Source organism: Enoplosus armatus, chromosome 1 (genome assembly GCF_043641665.1).
Source record: "Enoplosus armatus isolate fEnoArm2 chromosome 1, fEnoArm2.hap1, whole genome shotgun sequence".
In the NCBI taxonomy this organism is placed as follows: Eukaryota; Metazoa; Chordata; class Actinopteri; order Centrarchiformes; family Enoplosidae; genus Enoplosus; species Enoplosus armatus.
Window position 1 is genome coordinate 21378165 of NC_092180.1, and position 22053 is coordinate 21400217.

The following is a 22053-nucleotide window of genomic DNA, read 5'->3' on the forward strand; positions in this document are numbered from 1 at the left end:
CTGATACTGACACATTACAATCATTGCTATAACATATTATCAGAAAGTATCAGAAATGTAAGCTCAAGTATCTAGTCTGTAGATACCATTAGATTAGATGAGTATATTATTCTCAGAGGAACAGTGAATTGTAAAGAAATGTATATTGATGATTTCATTATGAGGTTCATTAGCCGTTCTATGTTGAAAGGATTATAAAGTGTTCATTTGCCAAAATGATACATGTGCCATCACAAGTTGGCATTGTATGTGTTAAATAAGTGGTAAAATCTTTCAGTTTTTAGCCTGTATTTTAAATGCATGTATGATTATGTGTTCTTTTGACCATGTTAATGAGATGGAAAAGAGCATTTTAAATGATTTGAAACATTCAATTGACTGTCATCCTTACAGCGGTGACTCCCACTGTTTGAGATTCAGTGCAATTTTATAGAAATCAGTGAGATTGTGTGGCAGTCAGGAACAGCTACAATTACGCCCCCAGTAAAATATGTTAATGATGGTTTGCTGCAGTTCTGGTTCTTTAGTTCTATTTTAATTTGGTCTATTAATTAGTGAACCTCTCCATTCAACAAGTATTTAAAGGAGAAAGAAAACTACCCTATTTTCTGTTGTATTGTTTTATTGAGCTTTATTTATCCATGTCAGTTATAAAAACCCGTAAACAAGTAACATGTGATTTGAAATAAAGCCCACAATAATGGCCAAATCACAAGTGCAGCTTCAGAAGTAGCTTTCTAAGGAAGTTGTCCAGAAATTGTAGCAGTTATATGGTTAGAATAAAAAAAAAAACAGAATTTGTCACCTTGCTTCTTCCCGTTTGTTTTTGCCCTTGTCTCTAGGCCACAAGCGTTACAGTCTTGAGTCTGTGAGGTTGGTGTATTTGAATGCTGAGTACAGTTGCTGCCGTGGTGGCTGTCTTTCATCTTCCTCAAGGTCAGAGACACAGCTAAATCTGACAGCAGAGCATCTCCTGAATGGGTAAGGAAATATCACAGACTGGCTGACAGACAAACTGAACAGTGCCCCCAGCTGGAGGTGCTGAGGAGTGACCATTAGGCCCAGACAGAAGCATGCATCATTCATGTCGACGGTACAAAGGGAGCAGTGATGATCAGAATGCTGAGTAATCTCACTGCACAAAGAAAGTTACACTCTGAGAGAAGAATAGTATTCTTGCTGTAACTTTCTGTCGTCTGTTTTCTTTAGCTTGCCTTTATTCACACAATTTGAGAATTATCTAAACCTCTCTGTTGATAAAAAGAAAATTCATATATCTGTGCTCCATTCCCAGCTGGGTTTAATCAACTACTGTGAAATGTTTAGTGAACAAACACTGTATGCTACGGTCCATGGTTCATGTTTGGATATGTAAATGAGGTTGGTGTATGATTTCCTTGCCACAATGTTATTCCACCTCCTTCCGCTGGAGGGGTGCCCTCCACATGCTTGGTCTGGAGGAAAGCGTCTCCATAGAAACCAAGACAACGGTGGCACATGGGCTTAGGGGGTGACTGGGCAAATGTTTTTTCTTTTGGAGGACAATGACACTAGGGTGCACTGGCGCTGGGCCGCAATTGAGAGCATCAAGCAGGGATATTGAGTGTCGAACAACAGACACTTACTTTTACCTAATTTAAAGTGCATTTACACACCCAGTGATGAAGATAAATAAATGTATTCATGAATTCAATACGAAACAAGTGGCCTAACGTGTGTGCGTGAGTGTTAGTGTTTGTGTGTGTGCTATGCCACTGTGTGGTGGTGTAGCACCTCCACATCTAACTGACAAAATGTGACATAGTTTCATTAAATTTTAGCACAAACCCAAAACAAAATGTAACACTTTCAAAGGACATTGTCTCATCTTTTTTTTGATTAATAAATTATGAATGATAACACAGACCTGGATGATGAACATGGATCATTAACAAATAATCAACTTTTATACTCAATTTAAAGATGCAATTTTGTAAATCTTGAGTCATTTGTGGATTTTTTGTGGGTTAATTCCCAAGACAGGAATTTTGAGTGATCTAAAGTAAATGTTACCCTCCCCCCCAAAAAATAAGAAACTGTATCTCTCTCTGCCTCTGATGTTCAATAAATGTTGTAATAAGATGTCAGGCCCATCTCTTGCTCTTCATTTCCTCTCTTCTTCTCTCTGCCTTCTTTCTTTTCCCCTCCCACCCCTCTCATTCTCTCACTGTCTTACTCGATACTTAATATCCTGCCTTCTATCTACATCCAGCCCAGGATGATGACAAAGCACGCAGCAAAGAGCACCCAGAAAAGACTCATTGTGCTGCATCAATGCTGTATTGGGAAAGCTCGTGGGGAAAATCTGACTTACCCACTCTCATCTATGCAGAGTGAAGCACTGTTGGTGAGCTGGAGTGGGAGTAAGACTGTGGGCTGTGTTAATACAGAGTAGCACCATGACTCCCTGAAAGAAGCGGCCCTTGTCCTAATTAGCTCAAAAAGAAGACTCTGAATCAGAATCTCAGTTGAAGATTGCGAGGCGTTAATGACAGGAGCTCATCTCAATGGTCCTGTCATCAATGTTGGCCTTGTTTTGTGAAGAGAGACGCAAGAGACTGAATGAGAGTGAGAGAGAGAGACTGAGAAGCACAGACAAAGAAGCAAGATAGAGTTAGACCACTTATAGCCTATTCTTTTGTAGATTTCTGTTTAAGGTCTTTGCCATAGTGGCCTTACAACAACCTGTCAGAAACTTGTCTAGACTGAAGCTCTGTCTGATAAATATTAATGGAGAGAGGAGAGGGAAAATGGGAGAGTGGCTGGAGTGACAGTGTGAGGTAAGTGGAGAGAGAAGGGCTTCACTAGCATTCCACATCCAGTGGCCTTCATTTGACATATCTTTTTTTAAAATAAAAATATCTGCTTCTATTTTTTTCTTGCATGGTTTACACTGTAATGCACTTTATTCTAGTGTCAGGCAGATGTCTCTCTGCCAGTTCAGACCAAAACTGCCTGGATTTTAATGATACCTTCAGTGTGCTACCCTGAAACCTGGCTTCCTGTTAGGCTTGGCACTGATTTTGAGCCAGGCCTACCTGCCTAGGACACACCAGGTTGCATCTATTTGTATCTGTTAACTTTAAGTACAGAAAGTATTTATGACAGATAATAAGGTTGTTGATAGCCAATTACAATCCAAATTGCCTCCTCCTGCTCTTACTCCTCTGCAGTGGTAGAAGATCTCGCATTCAAAGTGCATTCAGAATTACAGTAAAAAGTACAGAAAATTACAGAATTACAGAAAAAAAGTACAAAAACGTACAAATGTATTATCATCAAAAGATACTTAAAGTTCCAAAAGTAAAAGTGCTCATCATACAGAAAAGCCCATTTCAGAATAATATCTTCCTTCCTGTGAGCAAAGTGAATCCTCTGTTTCAGGTCTACACTACTCTGGACAAGCATGGAATGAATGAAACCTATATAGTTTGAAAGAAAACTCCTACCGCAGTATTGGCAGTATATTATCTTTATTTAACAATATTAAAAGATATAACTAATACCTATGATTTATGTCTGCTGCTTTAATTTGTATTGTGAAGAACCTGTTGCATGGATTATGACATCACATGATCCATGTGGGCTGATCAGGGTACATCATGTCAACTTACAGGCTTGTAAGTTGACATTTGCACTAATAATGTAAATGATTCCCAGAGAAAATACAGGGAGGTGGGAGCACAGACTCAGCCACAAAATAGCCCCATGGCACCATAGCTAGTAAAGATTTTTGCCCAAGGATGGTAGTTAATTTTCATTGCGCCTCACTGCTGTCTGAGGGAGTTTCATTAAGATTAAGTACAGAGATGGGTATGTTTTTGGCCCGTGTGATAGTTTGTGTGTGATATATAGCAAAAACCAATTATCAGGGTAAGGTAGAGTCCAGTACAGTATACACCATTTTATTATCTAAATATCTAATATTATGAGATTATTACCCCAAGATGCGGTGTAATCTATGAAGCTATGTTACTGAAAAACAATGGGATTGACATTCTCTCTGAGTGAACTCATGTGGCTCACTTGATACTGTAAATGTGTTATTGTGGCGATATGAAAGTACCCAGTAATCATCAATAGTGCACCCATGCAGAATGTGTGTGCAATTGGTAATTGATAAATTGGTTGTTATTGGCATAGTGTACCATGTTTTGGTTTCTGTTTATTTGTATGTATGCAAAACAAAACAACCTGCTTTGAGACCTACTGTACTTCACTTCACACTGTACTCATGTGCTGCAGCACCATACCAAACACACTTGACTCTGTTGTTGATGAATTACCACAACTAAATAAAAAAAAGAAAGTCCTTCTTAGTCAGCAAAGCAAAGGCGTTTACAGCCAAGAGATTGTTTCCTGAGGCATCAATCAAGTTCCACTTAACTTCCATAGTCACTCAGTGCAGTGAAACAGCAGCCCCAGCTGGAGAGCTGGAGTCAACTGAGTATTTAGGTCAGAAACAAGCTCAAGTCTCATATTCAAGTGTTGGGCCGTTGGTATGGGCGCTGATTTGACAGACGGCCCTGTACCACGTGGTGTGTGGTGTAGCGGAAATTGCTTCTAGTCTATTCTTTCATTGAACCAGGGCTATCATAGCCAGTATTTCTAATATTGGTGCTCATCACGTCCTAAAGAAAGATATCATACTGCAAAACGTGTGATAAGAAGTGTGACAGCTGTTGTCATAAATGATATTGTCAGAGGAATGACCAGTATAGTTTGCAGTTCAACCCACACTGTTTCACTCCCTTCGGTAAACAGGTTCAGCACCATGGACAGAGAGCTAAACAGTGATTGGGTCAACAATACAACGTCAAGGATTAGAGTAATCCGCCCATTGGTCTGAATCAAAGTGACAGCGGACTCGAGCACGGTGATTGGTCGAGGGTCAGGATAGTTAGGGTTTATCGCTCTGATCACACACTTTACAGAAGAAAGTGTTATAATAGTCTAATAAATTGCTTGCAGACATCGTCCGATTGGCAGTCCCACTCTATTCAACACCCAGCTGACGCTTCCACTGGAGACTGTGCACTTTCAACAGAGACGCGGCTGCTCTCTGAACGAGGTAAGCAGATTATGTTTCCCGTGGAATCCGTAATTCCTGGCTATGATGGCCAGCTCTCTGACAACATATCCGACTGTCTTCGCACATATACGGCGAATATCGCTGTATATGTTCATCCAGTGGAGTGCAGCTTGCGTGCGATGGCAAAAAGCGCGTGTGACCGGTCTGCCATGGTGTGTGCGTGTGTGTGTGTGTGAGAGAGAGAGAGAGAGAGCATTTTCTGGTGGTTCCATTCAAACCGGAAGGATTCAGTCATTAAAATCTTATCACCACCATTGAGACGGTGCCTGGAGGACTCACTCCCGACGGCGACGCTTAGATTATAGCACCCTCTGTTAAACGCCTTCTTCCCATAAAGCATGTTGTTGTGGTAATGGCCCTATAAGATCTGCTCCCACACCTATGGCATGCATATGAAAATAATTTGCAAATGACTAGAAAGGTCATACAAGGGCTGTAGAAATAAGTCAACACCAACGACTAAGTCTTGACCTCCAGTTTCTTCTTATTTGACAGGCTCAACAGACTGAAGGAGGAGAACATATAAACAGAGAACTTTATCCACATGGCAGGTCAGTAATTATAAAGTAACATACTGGGAAAGAAGATCACCATACGCAACCTGCCACGTCTAACTGTCAATACTTATTTGTCTCAGAGCCCAACTTCCCCCCACTGCCGGGATTCATCCCACTCAAGCCATGCTTCTACCAGGACTTTGACGAGATCCCTGAGCAGCACCGCAGCATGTGCAAGAAAATGTACCACCTGTGGATGTGTGAGTGGCTTAAAGTGATGTTGTGTTGTTGTAAGAGTTCATATTATGTGACATCATCTTTGCATCCGGCTACTGAGTTTTTTTTATCCTGCAGGTGCTACCTGACTCTCCAATATAACAACAGAAGCCTTAAAAATCATCAGAATGTTCCTGGAGGTCCCATAAACTGTCTTCTCCTCAGTTGTTAACTCATGATAAGAACTATGTAACAGAGAGGCAATGGTTTACAAGTGTCCCTTTAGTCCAAAAAGATTAATGATTTTTTTTTAGTTTTTATTGGCTGTGGCTGTCTTATCCTGACTGGTTTATTTGCTAATGAGTCATAGCGCTGACCAGATGGCCTTGGTTTGAGCAGAGCAGTTAACATTGAAATTGTTTTAAACACTTTTTTTTGCCAGAAGCACTTTCATCAAAGTTTATTACACCATAAACAAGCAGCACAATGATGTTTGTGATATTGCTCTGGTCTGGAAAGCTCCCTGCCCGTCCATGAAGGCATGCAAGGGGAGAGAGACAAGAAATAGACCAAAGCTGCTGCAACATTTACATAGGTGCAGCGACACTAACTTGGCAGATAGGAATAGGGCAATAAGACAATTAACGGTAGACTAACGTGAAAAAATAATGAAAACAAAGCATGCAAGGTTACAACTGATTTTGGCCAGAAATGCCTCTCCACTCCACCTGCAGCCTGCTTTTGATTGTGTTTGCAGTGCACAGTCAACAAAACAGAAGATGTTTTCCATTTGAAATAATAATTTATACACAACAAGAAATATGTATTCATTACTCTGAACTATTCATCATTGTGGCTAAACTCCTTTCTTTCTGCAGGCGTCGTCTATTCTAATAAACGGTAAACATATGGAGGTATTCAAAGTCCCCAATCTGCTTTTGGATGTGCTATTATTCTCTTTCCCTCTGTTTTCTGTAACGGCCTTTCTTGCATTCGGATTTGCCATTTGCCATATGCTACAATGTGCCGGTTTGGCATGAACATTGCTTGAGTGCTATTCAGTTTGCACATTCTTTTGTTCTTAATCTTTTTTTTTCTTTGCATGTGTGAAAATCATATGAAGCTAGCAGTGTTATCTTTCTGCTGTGTATTTAAGAGATGTAACTGTCTTCCTTAATGGCTGTCATGTTGCCGCTGTGTTTGGCCTCGTAATTCTCTTGTGAAGCACTCTGCATTTTCTCTGTAGACCAAAATGTGAGGCTGACTGGCCGTCTTTGCTAGTTTAGAGAAGAAAGATCGGACCAAAGCTCAGAGCTCCAATTAGAACTAAGTGCAACTTAAGCGGGGAGTACTGTAGCCCCATAACATTACTGAGAATTAATAGAAAAGGACACCTGCAAAAAGGCCATTCAGGAAACACAAGCCATCTTGTGAGTCAAGCATCATAGTTACATATTTGACATTAAGTTCACGCTGGCTGCCTTCATACCCACTTTCCAATCTTTTTTCAAACTGTGTCTCTGTGCATGTGCCTGTCTGTGTACTTGTACCTGACAGATACCTAAAGTACAGTATGTCTGTTTTGGTCTTACAGTGAACAGTGCTACTCTGGCGGTGAATCTCATCGGCTGCTTTGCTTGGATGTTTGGCGGAGGTGGTGTGACCAACTTTGGACTGGCTATCATCTGGCTCCTCATGTTCACTCCCTGCTCTTACGTCTGTTGGTTCAGGGCCATCTACAAGGCCTTCAAGTAAGTCAAATACTGTAGTACTGACATTCATAAATAAAGTTGTGTTTTGTGTAGCTGCATTTTTCCAGCATAGCTATTGTAATTTAAAGTAGTACAAAGCAGCACTTACTTATCATCATGTCTGCACTTGTCTGTGCTATGCGCTTTATGTCTATTGCTATAATTGTATGTATTTTTATGTGGCGGCCTATATGTCCAAGGCAAATTTCCCCCTGGGAAATAGTAAGTAAAAGTAATCTTGATCTTGAGTTATAAATGGCACGTACACTGTAGTAATATTGAAGTGAGTTGTTATATTGCAATAAAAGGTATTTAGGGTTAAGTTAAATTCAACTTTTGTGTATTTTATCCACTCAACAGAGGACTAGATCACAGGAAGAAATGTGAAGAAATGATTTTCTCCCCATACTTTGCCATTGAGAAACTCATTGGGTCCACACATCTTTTCTCTTTTGCTTAGTCATACTGCACCATGGCACTGTTACTGTAGTATGTAAAATGTATACTCATCTAGGGCAATGATCCATTGTGGACAGTGGCTTAAAGCAAATTTTTTCTTCCATTCTCTTAAAGTGTTGAGTGGCAGCAGAGATAAATGATCCAACCAGTCCCTCTGGAGACAGAAGGGCTCCCAGAACATCCTCTCTATCCCTTCACTGAAGGGCAGTGTAATAAAGAGGGCTGCCAAAAGAAATGTCTTCTTCAATCATTCCTTTATCTTCTAGGCTTACGTGTGTTTCCTGCTCCTTAGCCATTTTCCCGAGTCAAGGACAGACGACGTGTCGTCTAGTACAGTAGACGATGCCCTCATGCAAAATGTGGGTCTTGCCCTCCATTCTGGTGAAGATCAGGGCATCAGCTCTTAGAAGCACATAACATGTCCTTAGAGGAGAACGGAATCATTACCTATAGAGGGGCGAGTAGGAGAAGAACACAGTCGAAGAGGGCAGTGTGCTTGAAGCCTGGGCTGAAAAGTACTCTGACAGGGCCATCCATGGCTGTGTTGTCATTACTACAGAAAGGAAGAATGAATGTGATTGAATAGATTCACCGTGATTGGCTGTGAATAAACCTGGACCTTTTTAGTGTGTGGATTCCTAAACAAAAGTGGTGTAGCCCGTAAAGCCACGATCGAGAGTGAAGCCTGTGTGAATTACTCCTCATGGTGCAGAGTGGGAATGACCTCTGTTGGCTTGAATGCTCTCAATCCAAATGTATAGATAACATGAACAAATATTTCTTTATCTTTGTGTTTTTTTTGTAGGAGTGACAGCTCCTTCAACTTCATGCAGTTCTTCTTTGTGTTCATGGCCCAAGTTGGCATCAGCATCATCCAATGCATAGGCATCCCTGGATGGGGAGTATGGTAAGAGTCAGGAAAATATTTTTCTCAAATTGTTTTTTGAATTACTTGAATTTTACTCACAATATTGAGAATGTAGAGATAATTGTTGTCTTTTGTCTTTTGCATGTTTATCAGATTCAAAGGTTGAGTCCTTGAAAAAAAATTGGTTTGGAAGATTTGGAGAAATTTGCTCACATGAAAATTTTTAATGTCAATTATGTCAAGGGAAACTCTTTATCTTGTAATGCTGACCCTCACTCTATTCACTCATTTTGAAGAAAATGTACCAAAGTAAGAGAAAATAAATTCTCAAGAAAGTGCCATTACACTAAGGTACAAAGACTCTTACTTAGAGCCAGCTAGTCTCGTGCAACTCAAGTACCAGAGTCATTGCTAAAGTTCACACATATTTATACCAGTGCTTCTAAGTGATTCATTTATTCATTTTAGTTGAATAGTTAGTTGAAAAGTTGTTTTAATAAGACTACAAAATCCACTTTTGAATGAAACATTTTGAACATTTTGAACATTTTCTCAAGCAGTAAGTCCAGTCAGGTAGTATTTTTTTAAAGACTTGTTCGGTGCTTTCATTAACATGACAGTGATGGAACATCAGAAATTGCCCTCATATAACTTTTATGATAGTCCTGTTATTAGATTTTGAGAGGCCATTAAAGAAATCCTCAAAATGTCACCTGACTCAGGCTGATGATCAGAAATTAATATTATCACAGCCTCCATAAAGTTTATAAATGTCACCATGTGCAATTGGATATCCTCATGTATGAGCTATAAAACTTTTAAACTTTATATCGCAGCACTTAAAGCCCACAAAATTACTAGCATTTAACATCCAGATGTTCAATGGTAGTGTCATGATGAGGGACACCAGACAATCCGATAACAGATTATTATGCTTCATGTTGTGTTCATAGTCTCGAATTAATCGACGCTTTGATGAAATCGTGTTAATGGTCATCTGTGTCTTTTTCAGTGGTTGGTTGGCTACCATCTCCTTCTTCAGCTATAATATTTTCATTGCACTGATCATGTTGGTCCCTACTATCATGTTCACTGCAGTGGCCTCACTGTCCTTCATTGCCCTCACCAGGGTAAGAATTTAACTTATGCATTTCTATAAAGGGAAATCTATTTGAATAATTTCTGTCATAGTCTTTAGCCCGAAGTTACAGATTATCTATTTTGTTGAGGCAGAAAATAATGTTACTAGTCTTTGTCAGTCCAGGATTTGAGATCTCACATATCAACAAAGCAGCATTGTTAGGTTTAAAATGATAAATGCCAGAATTTCATTCAATCCTTTGCTGCACCTAAAACACTGTATTCCTTAAAGAGACTTACTGATTAGGGAATACTAAAGTAATTAAAACCACTTACCTTCCACACATGAAGGCTTGTTGGTAATAACTTGTGATACCACCTGGCCTGCAGATCCATAATTTCTACCGTGGCAGTGGGGGCAGCATGTCCAAAGCTCAGGAGGAATGGACCACAGGAGCCTGGAAGAACCCTCATGTGCAGGCGGCGGCCCAGCAGGCCGCTGTGGGGGCAGCCGCTGGAGCCATGCAGGATCAGTACTCCAGCCCACAATATAACGATAATCAGATGTAGCCTCTTCAAGACAGAGGTGTCAAAGAAATGACATGACAGTTATGCCAAAGTCTGAGCAACACAGTTAGGAAGATTTGACCATTTCCCACAACATTGTTGATTATTAAGTGTTTCCGAAATGACAGATTTTGGCTGATTCAGCAGAATCAGTGATTTCCTGTATTAAAGGGCAGGCAAATTATTTGTAGTATTTTATATGGTTTCATATGTTTTTCTTTTTTCTGTTTCTGTTGGAGGTTGAAATGAAACTAGTTTTGAATGTGTATTAGAGCTGTGTGCTAATATACTCTTTGTGTTGACCTGCAGTTCTAGCAGTTTTTACAAAAGAAAGCTATTTTTCTCTTCAAAAACACAAAAAAATGATGTACAATAACTTTTGTTGTGATGAAGATTCAATTGTTTAGTATTATCGTATTTAATTTATTTACCAGTGCACTATTAGAACGATAAATTTTTTAGGATGTGAAGATACTTTAGTTTTTCTTGTATTTTAAATTCAAAGGTAAACCAAAGATCAAATGTAATATTGTAATGTTATTTGAATAATTATTTAAACTTTATGTGACTTCAGCATCATTTCATCATATCTCTATGCAGTTTATCAGGGATTGCACTGTGACATGAAAGAGTGTTGTAATGTTGAAAGGAAGACTGTCTGTATTACAATAAGAAATAATATTATTGCAAGTCGTCAGCTGGATTTGAATAGAAACAGAATATTTAAACTTACTAGAAGTGGACTCTTTGATGTACTTGAAGATGTACTACAGCTATTTGACCACAGAGAGGCGCTGGTGGCTTTAGTATGAAATAAAAGCTCCAACATGTACAGACTACCTTCATTCATCCTTCACAGATCACAGTCTGCATTTACGGAAGTCCCTTCTATTTCCTGCTTGTCTCTTTTTCTCTGTCTGCTCTGTTTTCATAGTAACCTGCATCACACTGATGGTTACACATGCGGCCATTTGGAGTGGAGACCTGTTGGGTGCTGAGCAGCTCTTCTGGAGCAGAAGGGGGTTAAAAACCTTGCTCAAAAGCACCTCAAGGACAGTTGGTAGTGAACAGTGGATCATCGCTCACTCACTCAATCTGATCCTATATTCAGTGAGGAATATCCGTTAAAAGAAAACAACATAAAACAACCCTTGCTAATATATTATTTCTGTTCTTTAGAGGGTGTTTGGAGAAGCTAGAATAACAAATTGCGTTCATATCTTAAGATATTCTACATACATTTTAGCCACTTGACAGTTATCACTGTCATACTCGAGCTGAAATCATGGATCGAAGTGTATTGAACACCCTATTGCTTAATTAAAATCTTCAGACAAGCGGCTAAGTTTGATGTCCACAGATTGCAAAAAGTTTGTTATGTTATTTTTCTGCAGTTACTCGAGGAGGTAGCTTTGCATAGAGCCTCTTTGTTTCTCGCTTGAGTATTTTGTTATATTTGCCCCATTTAATCAAGACATTGTACTCAATCATTAAAATGTGATTTTAAATTGTTTCCAATACATTACACACTGCAAATGGTACTGCAGCCACATTTAAACACTGTTAAAATGGGACATTAAAATTAGGAGGCACATTCTTTGCCTTCAGGTGGTCGCATTGGTTCTTTATGGCTGTTTACCAGTCACATGGACTGTCCACTGGGGGCACTATATGACCTTTGTTTTTCATCCAAGATATCTATTTATAAAGTCTGCACAAGTGCATAAGAAATCTGAGATAGGGTGATTGAGACTACTTGCCTGACCAAAAACTGTTATTTTTTTTTACTTATGTGAGGGCAAACACAATTTCTCCCTTGACATCCTGTGAGCAGGTGACCATCATAGATTAGATTCAAAAATACACTTTAAATGGATTTATCTGTGGATATCCTCTTCCCTACTGTCTGCCTCTCCCTGTGCTGCGAGAGTGATAGAATTACTCTGTGGAGAGGGGGACAAAATTATACAGCAATATAGATACCCAGAGGACCCACCGGCAGCCACCAACAAACACGGTAATTGCCGTACACATGGAAATCTCTAGTGACAAGTGGTGACAGCAAAGACTTGTGCCTTCAGGTAAACAGGAATGGTTGTCAGCAACAGAATATAGTCATTGGTTCGTAGCAAATCAACTGTCGACTGTACAGATGCTTTTCCTTCAAAATTAGATTCTGTCCACTTGTAAAACATGTTGAAAACATCAAACTGTATGCCACTAATCATCTCATTGAACAAAAAAAGCACATCTGACCTAAATGCCAATGTGTCATAACATGGGCTTACAGTAGGCTATTGGTTGTTGCAGCCATGTCACAACCACAAGGCCACATTGTAACCTGGTTTGGGTTTGCCATACAAGCCAAGGTCAAGTGAGATCCTTTATAGCCCCTTCCTGTGTTGGCGGTGCTGCAGTGGCTTGTCTGTTTTGGAAAAGGAAACAGGGGAGGCGTTTGGGGGTAAAGAAAGCAAAAGTCTCACCCCGCTCTGTCTTGGGTTCCACTGACATGTTTTTTACAGCATATTTTATGTATGGAGGGTTTCTTACATTGGCGTTTCTAAATCTCATCCGTTTCACAAACATAGCAACTTTTATCTTGTTAGCATCCAACAGCTGTTATGAGTCTTTTACATGGGCACAGAAATATTCATTTCAGCAGAAACAAGCTGTAAACACAACACTTGTTAGCAAATAACTGCTTATTTATACATCCAGCAGATACGGAGGAACATTATCATTAATTTGGAGTCATGTTCATGGCCACCTAATGAATGTAAGTCCAATATTTACTCTCCTTTGTTTTTGGTCTTCACTAACTAACTCCTGAGGGAAACAAATATCTGGTTCTTCAGCTGCTAAACGCTCCAATATATTCAACAGCTAGCAGCTAACTTTGTCCGTTTGCCTGAGAGTTTTTCACTGAAAATAGCTGCCTGTTGTGTCTGGAGAATGAGCCAAAGCAGTAAGGGGCCTCAAAACCAAAACGGGTACGTCACCACAAGCGACCCCTTTAGCGTACACGTAGTCATTTGATCCACTGTTCATATAAACATATTGATCATAGCAGCTTTAAGTCATCCATTCCAGACAATGGAGTGGATTTTGTGAATGTGAATCTTAATGCTACATTTACACCAAGAAGGGTCCTCTGATATGCAACTCTTCCTGGTTATCAGTCAAACCAGCAGGAGAGAACAGAGAGGCTGGAGGAAGGAAGGAGGAGGTGAGGTCCAGATAAAGGGCACCGTATGACCTGAAGTTGACGGAGCACAGAGGGCCTTTTTGTTTTAATTTCTCAGGAGAGATGGAGATAGAGTGCCCTTTTATGCTGTTAAACACACACACACACACACACACACACACTACCGTCTGGACAAAGGTGTGCAGACGTGGAGTCATGCACTCACACAGGCATGTATTTATCACACACAGATACACAAGTGCACATGAAACTGGGGTCCCACCACCCAACATGTCTCCTATAAAATCATTTTGACATTCACTATAGGCTACCTGTCAAGACTTTCCTTTTTTGGTCTAGGGGAGACAAAGTTGACTTTGACTAATAATGAGCACATGACAAGAATCCAAAACAAATGTTTAGATTGAGTTTACCAGATGGCCTGAAGAAACAGACTGGAATCAATGTGTGGGAGTGAGTCATTTACCTCTGCCTCGGTGAATGTGCATCTGCAGCCGGAGGTTTCGCAAAGTGAGCAGTCGATGATCAAGCTGGCCTAAAATAGAATAAAAAGTAAAAAGGAAGAAAAAAAGTAATTATGTTCATAATTGTTTGCAAAATTGCCCATTTGCATCTGTGTAAAGTGGTTGCTGTTAATTATGGCCCTTAAAGCTGGTGGCTCGAAAAAACTCCTCAGCCTTTGTGCGATGACTGATCACACTGCAAGATGTCATTAGTAACATAACAGCAACTAAAAAGAATTTCAGTAAGATCATAAAAAGTTTGCTGTGACTTGAAACAGTCCAGAACTGTGGTAATGGAACACGCACATATGATGATCTTACAGCAGTCTGCAGCTGTATAATCTTGGATATAGTTCAACTTGTTTTGATGTTTGATGTTTTACTTTTTTACAAAATATTTGGACACACACTGCTTAAAGTTCAGTTCCAGGTGGACATATGTATTGATTTCTACTAACTACACTGCAATGCATGATTACACTGCGACACTGAAAATGAATACGTGCTAATGTTACCCTTAAAGGAATAGTTTGATGTTGGGAAATATGCTTATTCGTTTTCTTGTTGAGTGTCAGATGAGAAGATCGATACCACTCTCACTACTGTCCGGCAAATGCGGATCGAGCCAACTGTCGGTTAGCTTAGCTTAGCTTAGCAGGGGGAAACAGCTGGCTGTCCAGAGGTTATAAAATCTGCCTTTCAGCACCTATAAAGCTCACTAGTTAACACAGTATATCTTGTTTGTTTGATTTGTAGAAAGTGTAAAAATGATTTACAGGGGCCTATGTGTTTGACTATTTATTGGCCAACACAATGACTTCCTGGAGTCTCTGCTGGTTGCTTGGCAATCTCACAGTGTCATGACTTCAGGAAGTTACTGCTCCCGGCCAAGGAAAAGGACAGAACCACTGTTTCCCCTAATGCTATGCTAAGCTAAACTAACCAGCTGCAGGCTGTAGCTTCATATTTACGGGAAAGTGAATAAGTGTGTTTCCCAAAATGTCAAACTATTCCTTTGGTGACTTCTGACATTGTCCAGCTTTGATAGTTGCATTGAATCAAACTCAATCAAATACACAAATTAGCAGCTCCCAAAAGCTATTGGCATCATGCAGCAGAAATTCCCACCCTAGTTCATCTTTACATGTGCATGATGAGAGGAATCAGAGTAGCCAGCCAGCCAGCTACTAAGGAGGGGTCACCCAGCTGTCTGGAGTGGGGCCATGTTAGTCAGCTACAGCGAGGGAGTGCTGCTGCCACCAGCCTGTGAAATCACCGATCTGATGATGGGAGTCGTCCCCCTGACAGCACAGGAAACGGTGACAGTGGAGGTTGTAGAATGAGTCTGGTGAAATATGGGCCTGTCAGAGGGGAGAGAGGCTGAGCACAGTGGCGCAGGGCCGTCGCTCCCCGTGGCCGACTTCATCATTGACGCTCCCCATAGAGCCAGCGGAGGGGGGGGTGGGGGTTTTGTGGAGACCCGATTAAGGCTTGAAGCCTATCTTCCCTCCACAAGATCTCCTCATTTGTTCCAATTGCCTGGGACTATAAACACGAATATCCCAACTTCAATTTCTGTCTTTCAAGGAAGGAAAGCCTTAATGAGAATTTATTGCCCTGTTGTTGTAACTGTGTGGACTCCTCAGGATGCTGGAGGAATTGCCCATTTGCATACTCCTTAAAATTGATGAGTGGAGAAAGTGAGGGAACTAAGTTGTAAGAAAGAGTGCTTCTTTTGCAGCCGACACCAAATACAAGCCAGATGTTTCAGTGATGAGGCAGGCGGTATTCAAACTGTCAGGCAGTGCACTCGAGTGTGTCTTGTGTCGATGACACAAGCTGCTTCTTTGTCTCGTATAACGCCCATCGCTTTCAATGTGGAGTGTTAACACAAGAAGTGAAATGTTTGTTAACTCAGATATATATGGTGGAGTCAGCTCTGCATAAAGTGTGCGCAGGATGAGCTATTATCAAAACAAATGAGCCAGCAACTGCAGCTGCATGTAAATCAGAGCACTGTTTTTCCCTCTTGCTATTCAGACGTCTTCAGCCATTCACTATCTCCCAGCCAGTGGTTTCTCATCTGCCTCTATTCTTCCTTTACAAAGCCAACCTTTCCTCTTACCTTTCCCATAAAGCAATGTGTTTATCCCTACGGAAATGAAGATTTCTTCACATCTTTATTCATTTAATTAGGTCGCAAAGCAGAGCTAGAGCCCGAAGATGAATTACCTGTGGCCTTGATATTGTGCCACAGAATCTCTACACAGTAGGCTTTGCAGAAATTAGACCTCAAGTCTGGAGGTGGGCTTTTTGGAACTGTCGGCTCACAGACTAGTCCCTATTCTTTCTTTCCACTAAATTCAATTATCCTCCAATAAACCTGCTGAAGTGAAGAATGGAGGTCTCCAGTCATGTCTTTTAGCCCTGTCTCATTGTAAGCCAGCTGGTCAAATTAGGGTGGCTTGGTGGAGTGGTTGGAGTCTTTGTCGATAGTTGGTCTTTTTATTGATATGGGAGAAAGTCTAACAAATGTACATGAAAACTTTGCAGCTGAGAGTGGGTGTTAGTAAGTTCAGCACTCTGCTCTAGAAGGACTTTTGTTTTTAAGATTACATATATAAATCTTGCAAATTACCATCAAAAATACAAAACTGCCTAAGAGATAGTCCAAATCATTAAATAAAGATGCATTCAGTGAAACTTAATTAAGCTCTTGCACATGCAACATGCAGATTATCGAGGCAAAGCGCCCCAGACAAAAAGTCTGATTAAACACAAGTAATTATTATAATTTGAGCACAAACACTCCCTCATGACGTGACCTCGCCGTGAACTAATATACACACTGTGGCTAAAATGGGACAGGGGTGGGGTGGGCGCAGTTGGGGCGAGCAAATTACTGAAGCTGAATGTTGTCACCTTGTCATCGGTGTCACCTCGAACTCATGATTATGCTCTGCTTGAGTGAAATAAATGTCACATCAGCTAAACTATCTGGTGCACAGGGGAGGGAAAAGAAGATAGCAGCAGAATGTCATTTTGTAGTAATGTTTTTTGAAGTGAAGGAAAAGATTACAGGAGGATTGGGAGGACAAGTTTGTTTTATTTATTCACTTAATTTATTCTAATCCATTAATTATTTTGTGTTTATTATCATTTTCACAACTTGCCTCTCAGACTACACTGTGATCATGGTTTAGCAAAGATGAGATGGATGTTGGAGAGGGACACGGCACAGGCTCAGTAGATGCTGATAGGTCAAAGTTGTCATCGCAGGCGTACAGGCATAACAGCCTCCACAATTCGCCTGTATTCATCACAGATCCCCAGGGTTCCACCCTCTTTCAGCTTTATCACTGTGGAGGCAGTGCAGCTATAACGGCCCTCTGTCACCCTGCTTCATTGGTAATGTCAGAAATTCAAGCCAAAGGCTGTCCATGATACCCACCCCTCATTTGGTCATGACTGACAACTTCAAAACCTCGAAAAAGGTGTTTCCTCCTGTTTTTCCATTTTCAGCATCAGCGGCATTCCGCCCATTGGCTTCCGTTCCCGCAGGGGTTTTGTGTATTCAATGACGTCTCGCCACTGAGAATGCAGGAAGATCTAATCAGTCCTGCTTCACTTCACTTGATCTGTTTCCTCAATTAGGTTGCAAGCTTGCAGCTGCAAAACGCTTGTTGCTTTACATAGGTTTGCTGGTAAAGTAAATGCGGCTTGTTGCAAGGGGAAATATTTGTCTTGGGGGGGTTTTATAGCCCTCCCTACAGATCTTCTGCTTATCGATGATCAGACATACCATTTTGCTGCCCAAAGCGGTGTATTTACATATGTAATGGACTTGCTCTTATCATGTTGCAACCTCATCCGTGCAGTCTAGAGTCTTTCTTTTCTCAGGATACTACTACACTATCTTGCCATCATGTTCTTTTGATGAGGTGCCAGCATGTTTGCAGAGCTCACGCACTGAATGAGAAGAGGCCTGCAACATTCAAGGGGAATTACAACATGCCTGTTGCTTCGGATATAGTCAGAACATGTATTATTAAGAGGGCAGTTTCAAGATATTTTATGCTGCTTGAATTCCTTTGGGATGGAGCCCCAAGAGGAGAGTGTTTTAGGCCACATAGAGTATCTTACCCTGGTTTAACATGACGCTGCACATCCTGTCAGCTGATCAGTATCATGTGACTCTTTCAATCACCGCAGAATCTGACAAGCTGTTCTGCACATTTATACAAACACTTCCTCCTGCTACATGCTGCTAGTGGTGCTAATTTGATGAATTTGTCCCTCCAGTTTCCTCCTGTTCTACTTTCTTACTACAATGCTTGCGTTGGCATCTCTGGCATAGTGCATCATGTATTTTCCATATCTCAGCGATACAATATGTGTCTGCTGGATTTTGTTCTGTACACCCCTTGAGGTATTTTCTATGTGCTCCACTCAGAATCTCACACTGTTTGGATTCACTTTGGGAAACACCCTGTAGCACATTACTGAAAAAAATACAATTGCATATTCATTTGTTGCAAGAAATGGTCCTAAATCATCTGCAAAACTCAAATACTTTCACAGCCACTGCAGACGCTGCTGTTGGGAATGTGCTGCAGTATGTCCTTTTCATTACCAATAACAAGCACATGAAGCCAGCACTGTAAAAGAGGCTCCTGGTGGACATTGTGCATTACTGCCTATACCCTACAGAGGAATATAAGGCTTCATTTGAGCTACTTAACCAGCAGCTGCATGAGAATACATGGGAGCAAAAAACAGAGGCATGAAAATGAAAACGGATATATAACAAAGTCGGTCCATTTTATTTGGAAAAGTAATACCTCGAAGTAAAACAATTCATTGCATGATTTGGCTTCTCCCTCATTAGGAGTTACCCATCTCTCTCTCTCTCTGTCACTTACACACACACACACACACACACACACAGAAAAATATACACAGACGCACACAAACACATTAACATAAACACATACTGTCAAAGTCGAGTACATGCCAGCACATACTGCAGCACTTTCACGAAACAACATAATATGGCATAGGGAGCTGGAATGGGGCAATTTCGTGTGAACAGCCTGAACAAACAGCCCGTACCAAGAGGAAGTCCCATCACGGGGGGTCAGGGTTTTGTTAGGACAGACCAAATATGAGAGTGAGACCAGCATATCAAAACAACCAGATAATGGATTCTCATTCTTCTAGGGGGGCCAGGAAATACTTCTACGAGGAAAATCTGTGTGTGTTTTCCAAAAAACATATTTCACAAATGAAGCTGTTACCAGTTTATTAGGTACAATGCACAATCAAATACAATAGCCCTGTGATGAATGTTATCATTGTGAAGCTTTTTGTGTACAGTTTTTGTTAAGACTTTGTCAGAGAACTGATTGACCTTCATTGTCAACTTCCAGGCTGCAGTAAAACAGTCTCTCCACAAGGTCCGTTAGTTGCTGCTCTGGAGCTTTCAGTCAAATCACATGATCTTCGTCAGCAGATGAAGTTTGCCCAGTTGTCAAGCAATTCAGTTTTTTTAAACATATTAAGGACTTTTCATTCATGTCAGCATAAAAATAGAGATACTTTTCTATCTTATGATTTAATCTTATTCTGATCTTCTCATCTCTTTAGTATGAGAATTAAGATAAAAATGTTTTCTTTCCTCTCGTTCATTCCATCTTGTCCTTCAGAGACTGAATTGATTTTTTGGATGATGAATCCTCATATTTCTATTAAATAGATTACTTTTTAGAGCTTGTAATTTTTATTCACACATTTTCTATTAAAAGTGATTACAGATTATTTTGACTTTTAGTCATAAAAGTGCGATGAAGCTTGTAATCACTCTGCAAGTACTGTTCATAAGTCTGCATTTCCAAATGACAATGTGGTACAACATTGTTACTATTTGGTTATGAGAAATTTGCAACAACGTTGGAAGACTGGAAATAAAACAGAAGATAGTCAATAAGCACTTCCTGTCCTGATAAAACAAATAATATTTCTTTTTGTTTATTATGAGCTCCTCTCTCTTACTGTTGCAACATGGTGTTGTGTTGCATGCAATGACTCTTCATGCATAATGTGATTGGTGCCGAAAGAAGTCAGACGAAATGTTAAATGTTATTGGCAACAAAAAACCTTCTGAAGAGAGCGAATGGGTCTTTGGCTGTGTTATGGCAGTGTATGTCAATGACGGAAATATCATCCAATCATATTATTTTTTCACGATGTCTGCACACATCTCAACATGTCAGATTGAGGAAAGTCAACTACAACCTGAAAACTAGTGTGACTGATTAATTTATGCACAGCACCAGTACCACCGCCCAGATGTAGCATTCACTGTTTGGAGGCATCTTATATGCAGTGTGTATTTTTCAGTGTGATTCGTAAAGGTCAGATCTCCATACCTGCCTGAATCATGCATGACAAAATTACACACAGAACACAAGAAAACGCCTTAATGCATTAAAGATATCACACGTAATCTTTTATGAAAGGGATGATTTCAGTAACTTGTCACACCTGTCACACAGCATTTCTTTTCAATCTACTGACATGTATTTTGTGTAAACCTGCAGATGTGGGCTCATATGAAGCACAGTGATCTGCTGCTGTGCGAGTGGTGCATATCATTCATATTCCAATCTGTGCACACAGCAGATGTGTAAATGTATTTATTGTATATGACATTATTGACAGGTGTTCTCCGGTAGAAAAATACAAATTTCATCCCCACATGTCAAAGATGCTGTAGAACTGTCACCTACTGTTGTACTGAATGTCAGGAAGAAGAATTACATGCTGTTGCATCTTTTCAGTGAGCGTACAGTATGATCATGAGCTACCAAAGAACAAAAATGCAGATCAAATTAAAGAACTGACTATTTACAGTAAAATATGAAGGACTTGTGTACCACAGGCAATACATTGGATATCAAAGACTAGGCCTATTCTGCATTTAAAGCATCCTGTTAAAAACAAACAAACATGGGGTTGCTTTTATTGTAAAGCAGTTACAGGAATATTTTTGTCACCAAGGTTAGCAATAACTACAAACATTTATCAAAAATGCGTCTATAAAACGAGACAATGACAATTTTGGACAGCAGATCAGTTTTAAATGTTGAAGGGATTAATGGAAGAAGAAATCACAGTGAGCTGTTGATGGAAAGTTGCAGGCGACAGGTTGCACAACTCTTCAGGTAACTCACTTTATTGAAAGGTGAGTTTGTTTGGTTGCACTGTAAACAGATACACCAGTTGTTCGTCTGCTGTGTTGCTGCTGGCAAAGTAGCTGCTCAAGGAATGTTTGATGTGGTATTAAACCGCACTTGCTGTTACTACCAGTAACCACATGTGTCACCAAAGCAACCAAAACTGAAAGTCATTGTTTGCATCCCATATCATGTGTTCTTTGATATATTCAATAGATGTGGGGGTTTTAGCTGTGTGCTACAACAGAGTGATGGGAAGCCACAGTGAACCATTGCAGGGACTTCCAATAAAAACAAAAACAAACACTCACTCAATTGGAGAGGTAGGTAGAGACGGCTTTCTGACGCTGTGCATTATAATACCAAGTCTGTAGCAGTAGTATTACATACTATTTGAATAATTCAGATTATCAAGAAAAACAAAACAAAAAAATCAATATATATGTATAGTTCATTGAATTTCACAAATTACAGTAACAGATCAAATTGGATAAACTAAGTACAATCAGTTATAACAATATAATTTCCATCATTAAAGTCA

At 40.1% G+C, this 22053-nt stretch overlaps 1 protein-coding gene across 1 annotated transcript; it reads left to right on the top strand.

Moving 5' to 3' along the window:
* The first annotated feature begins 3848 nt into the window (after positions 1 to 3848).
* Positions 3849 to 10572, top strand: LOC139285860 (secretory carrier-associated membrane protein 5-like). The gene is made up of 6 exons (XM_070906534.1): positions 3849 to 3852; positions 5718 to 5888; positions 7439 to 7595; positions 8860 to 8961; positions 9935 to 10052; positions 10393 to 10572. The coding sequence occupies exons 1-6, from the start codon at positions 3849 to 3851 to the stop codon at positions 10570 to 10572; spliced, it is 732 nt and encodes a 243-aa protein (XP_070762635.1).
* Positions 10573 to 22053: the final 11481 nt, after the last annotated feature.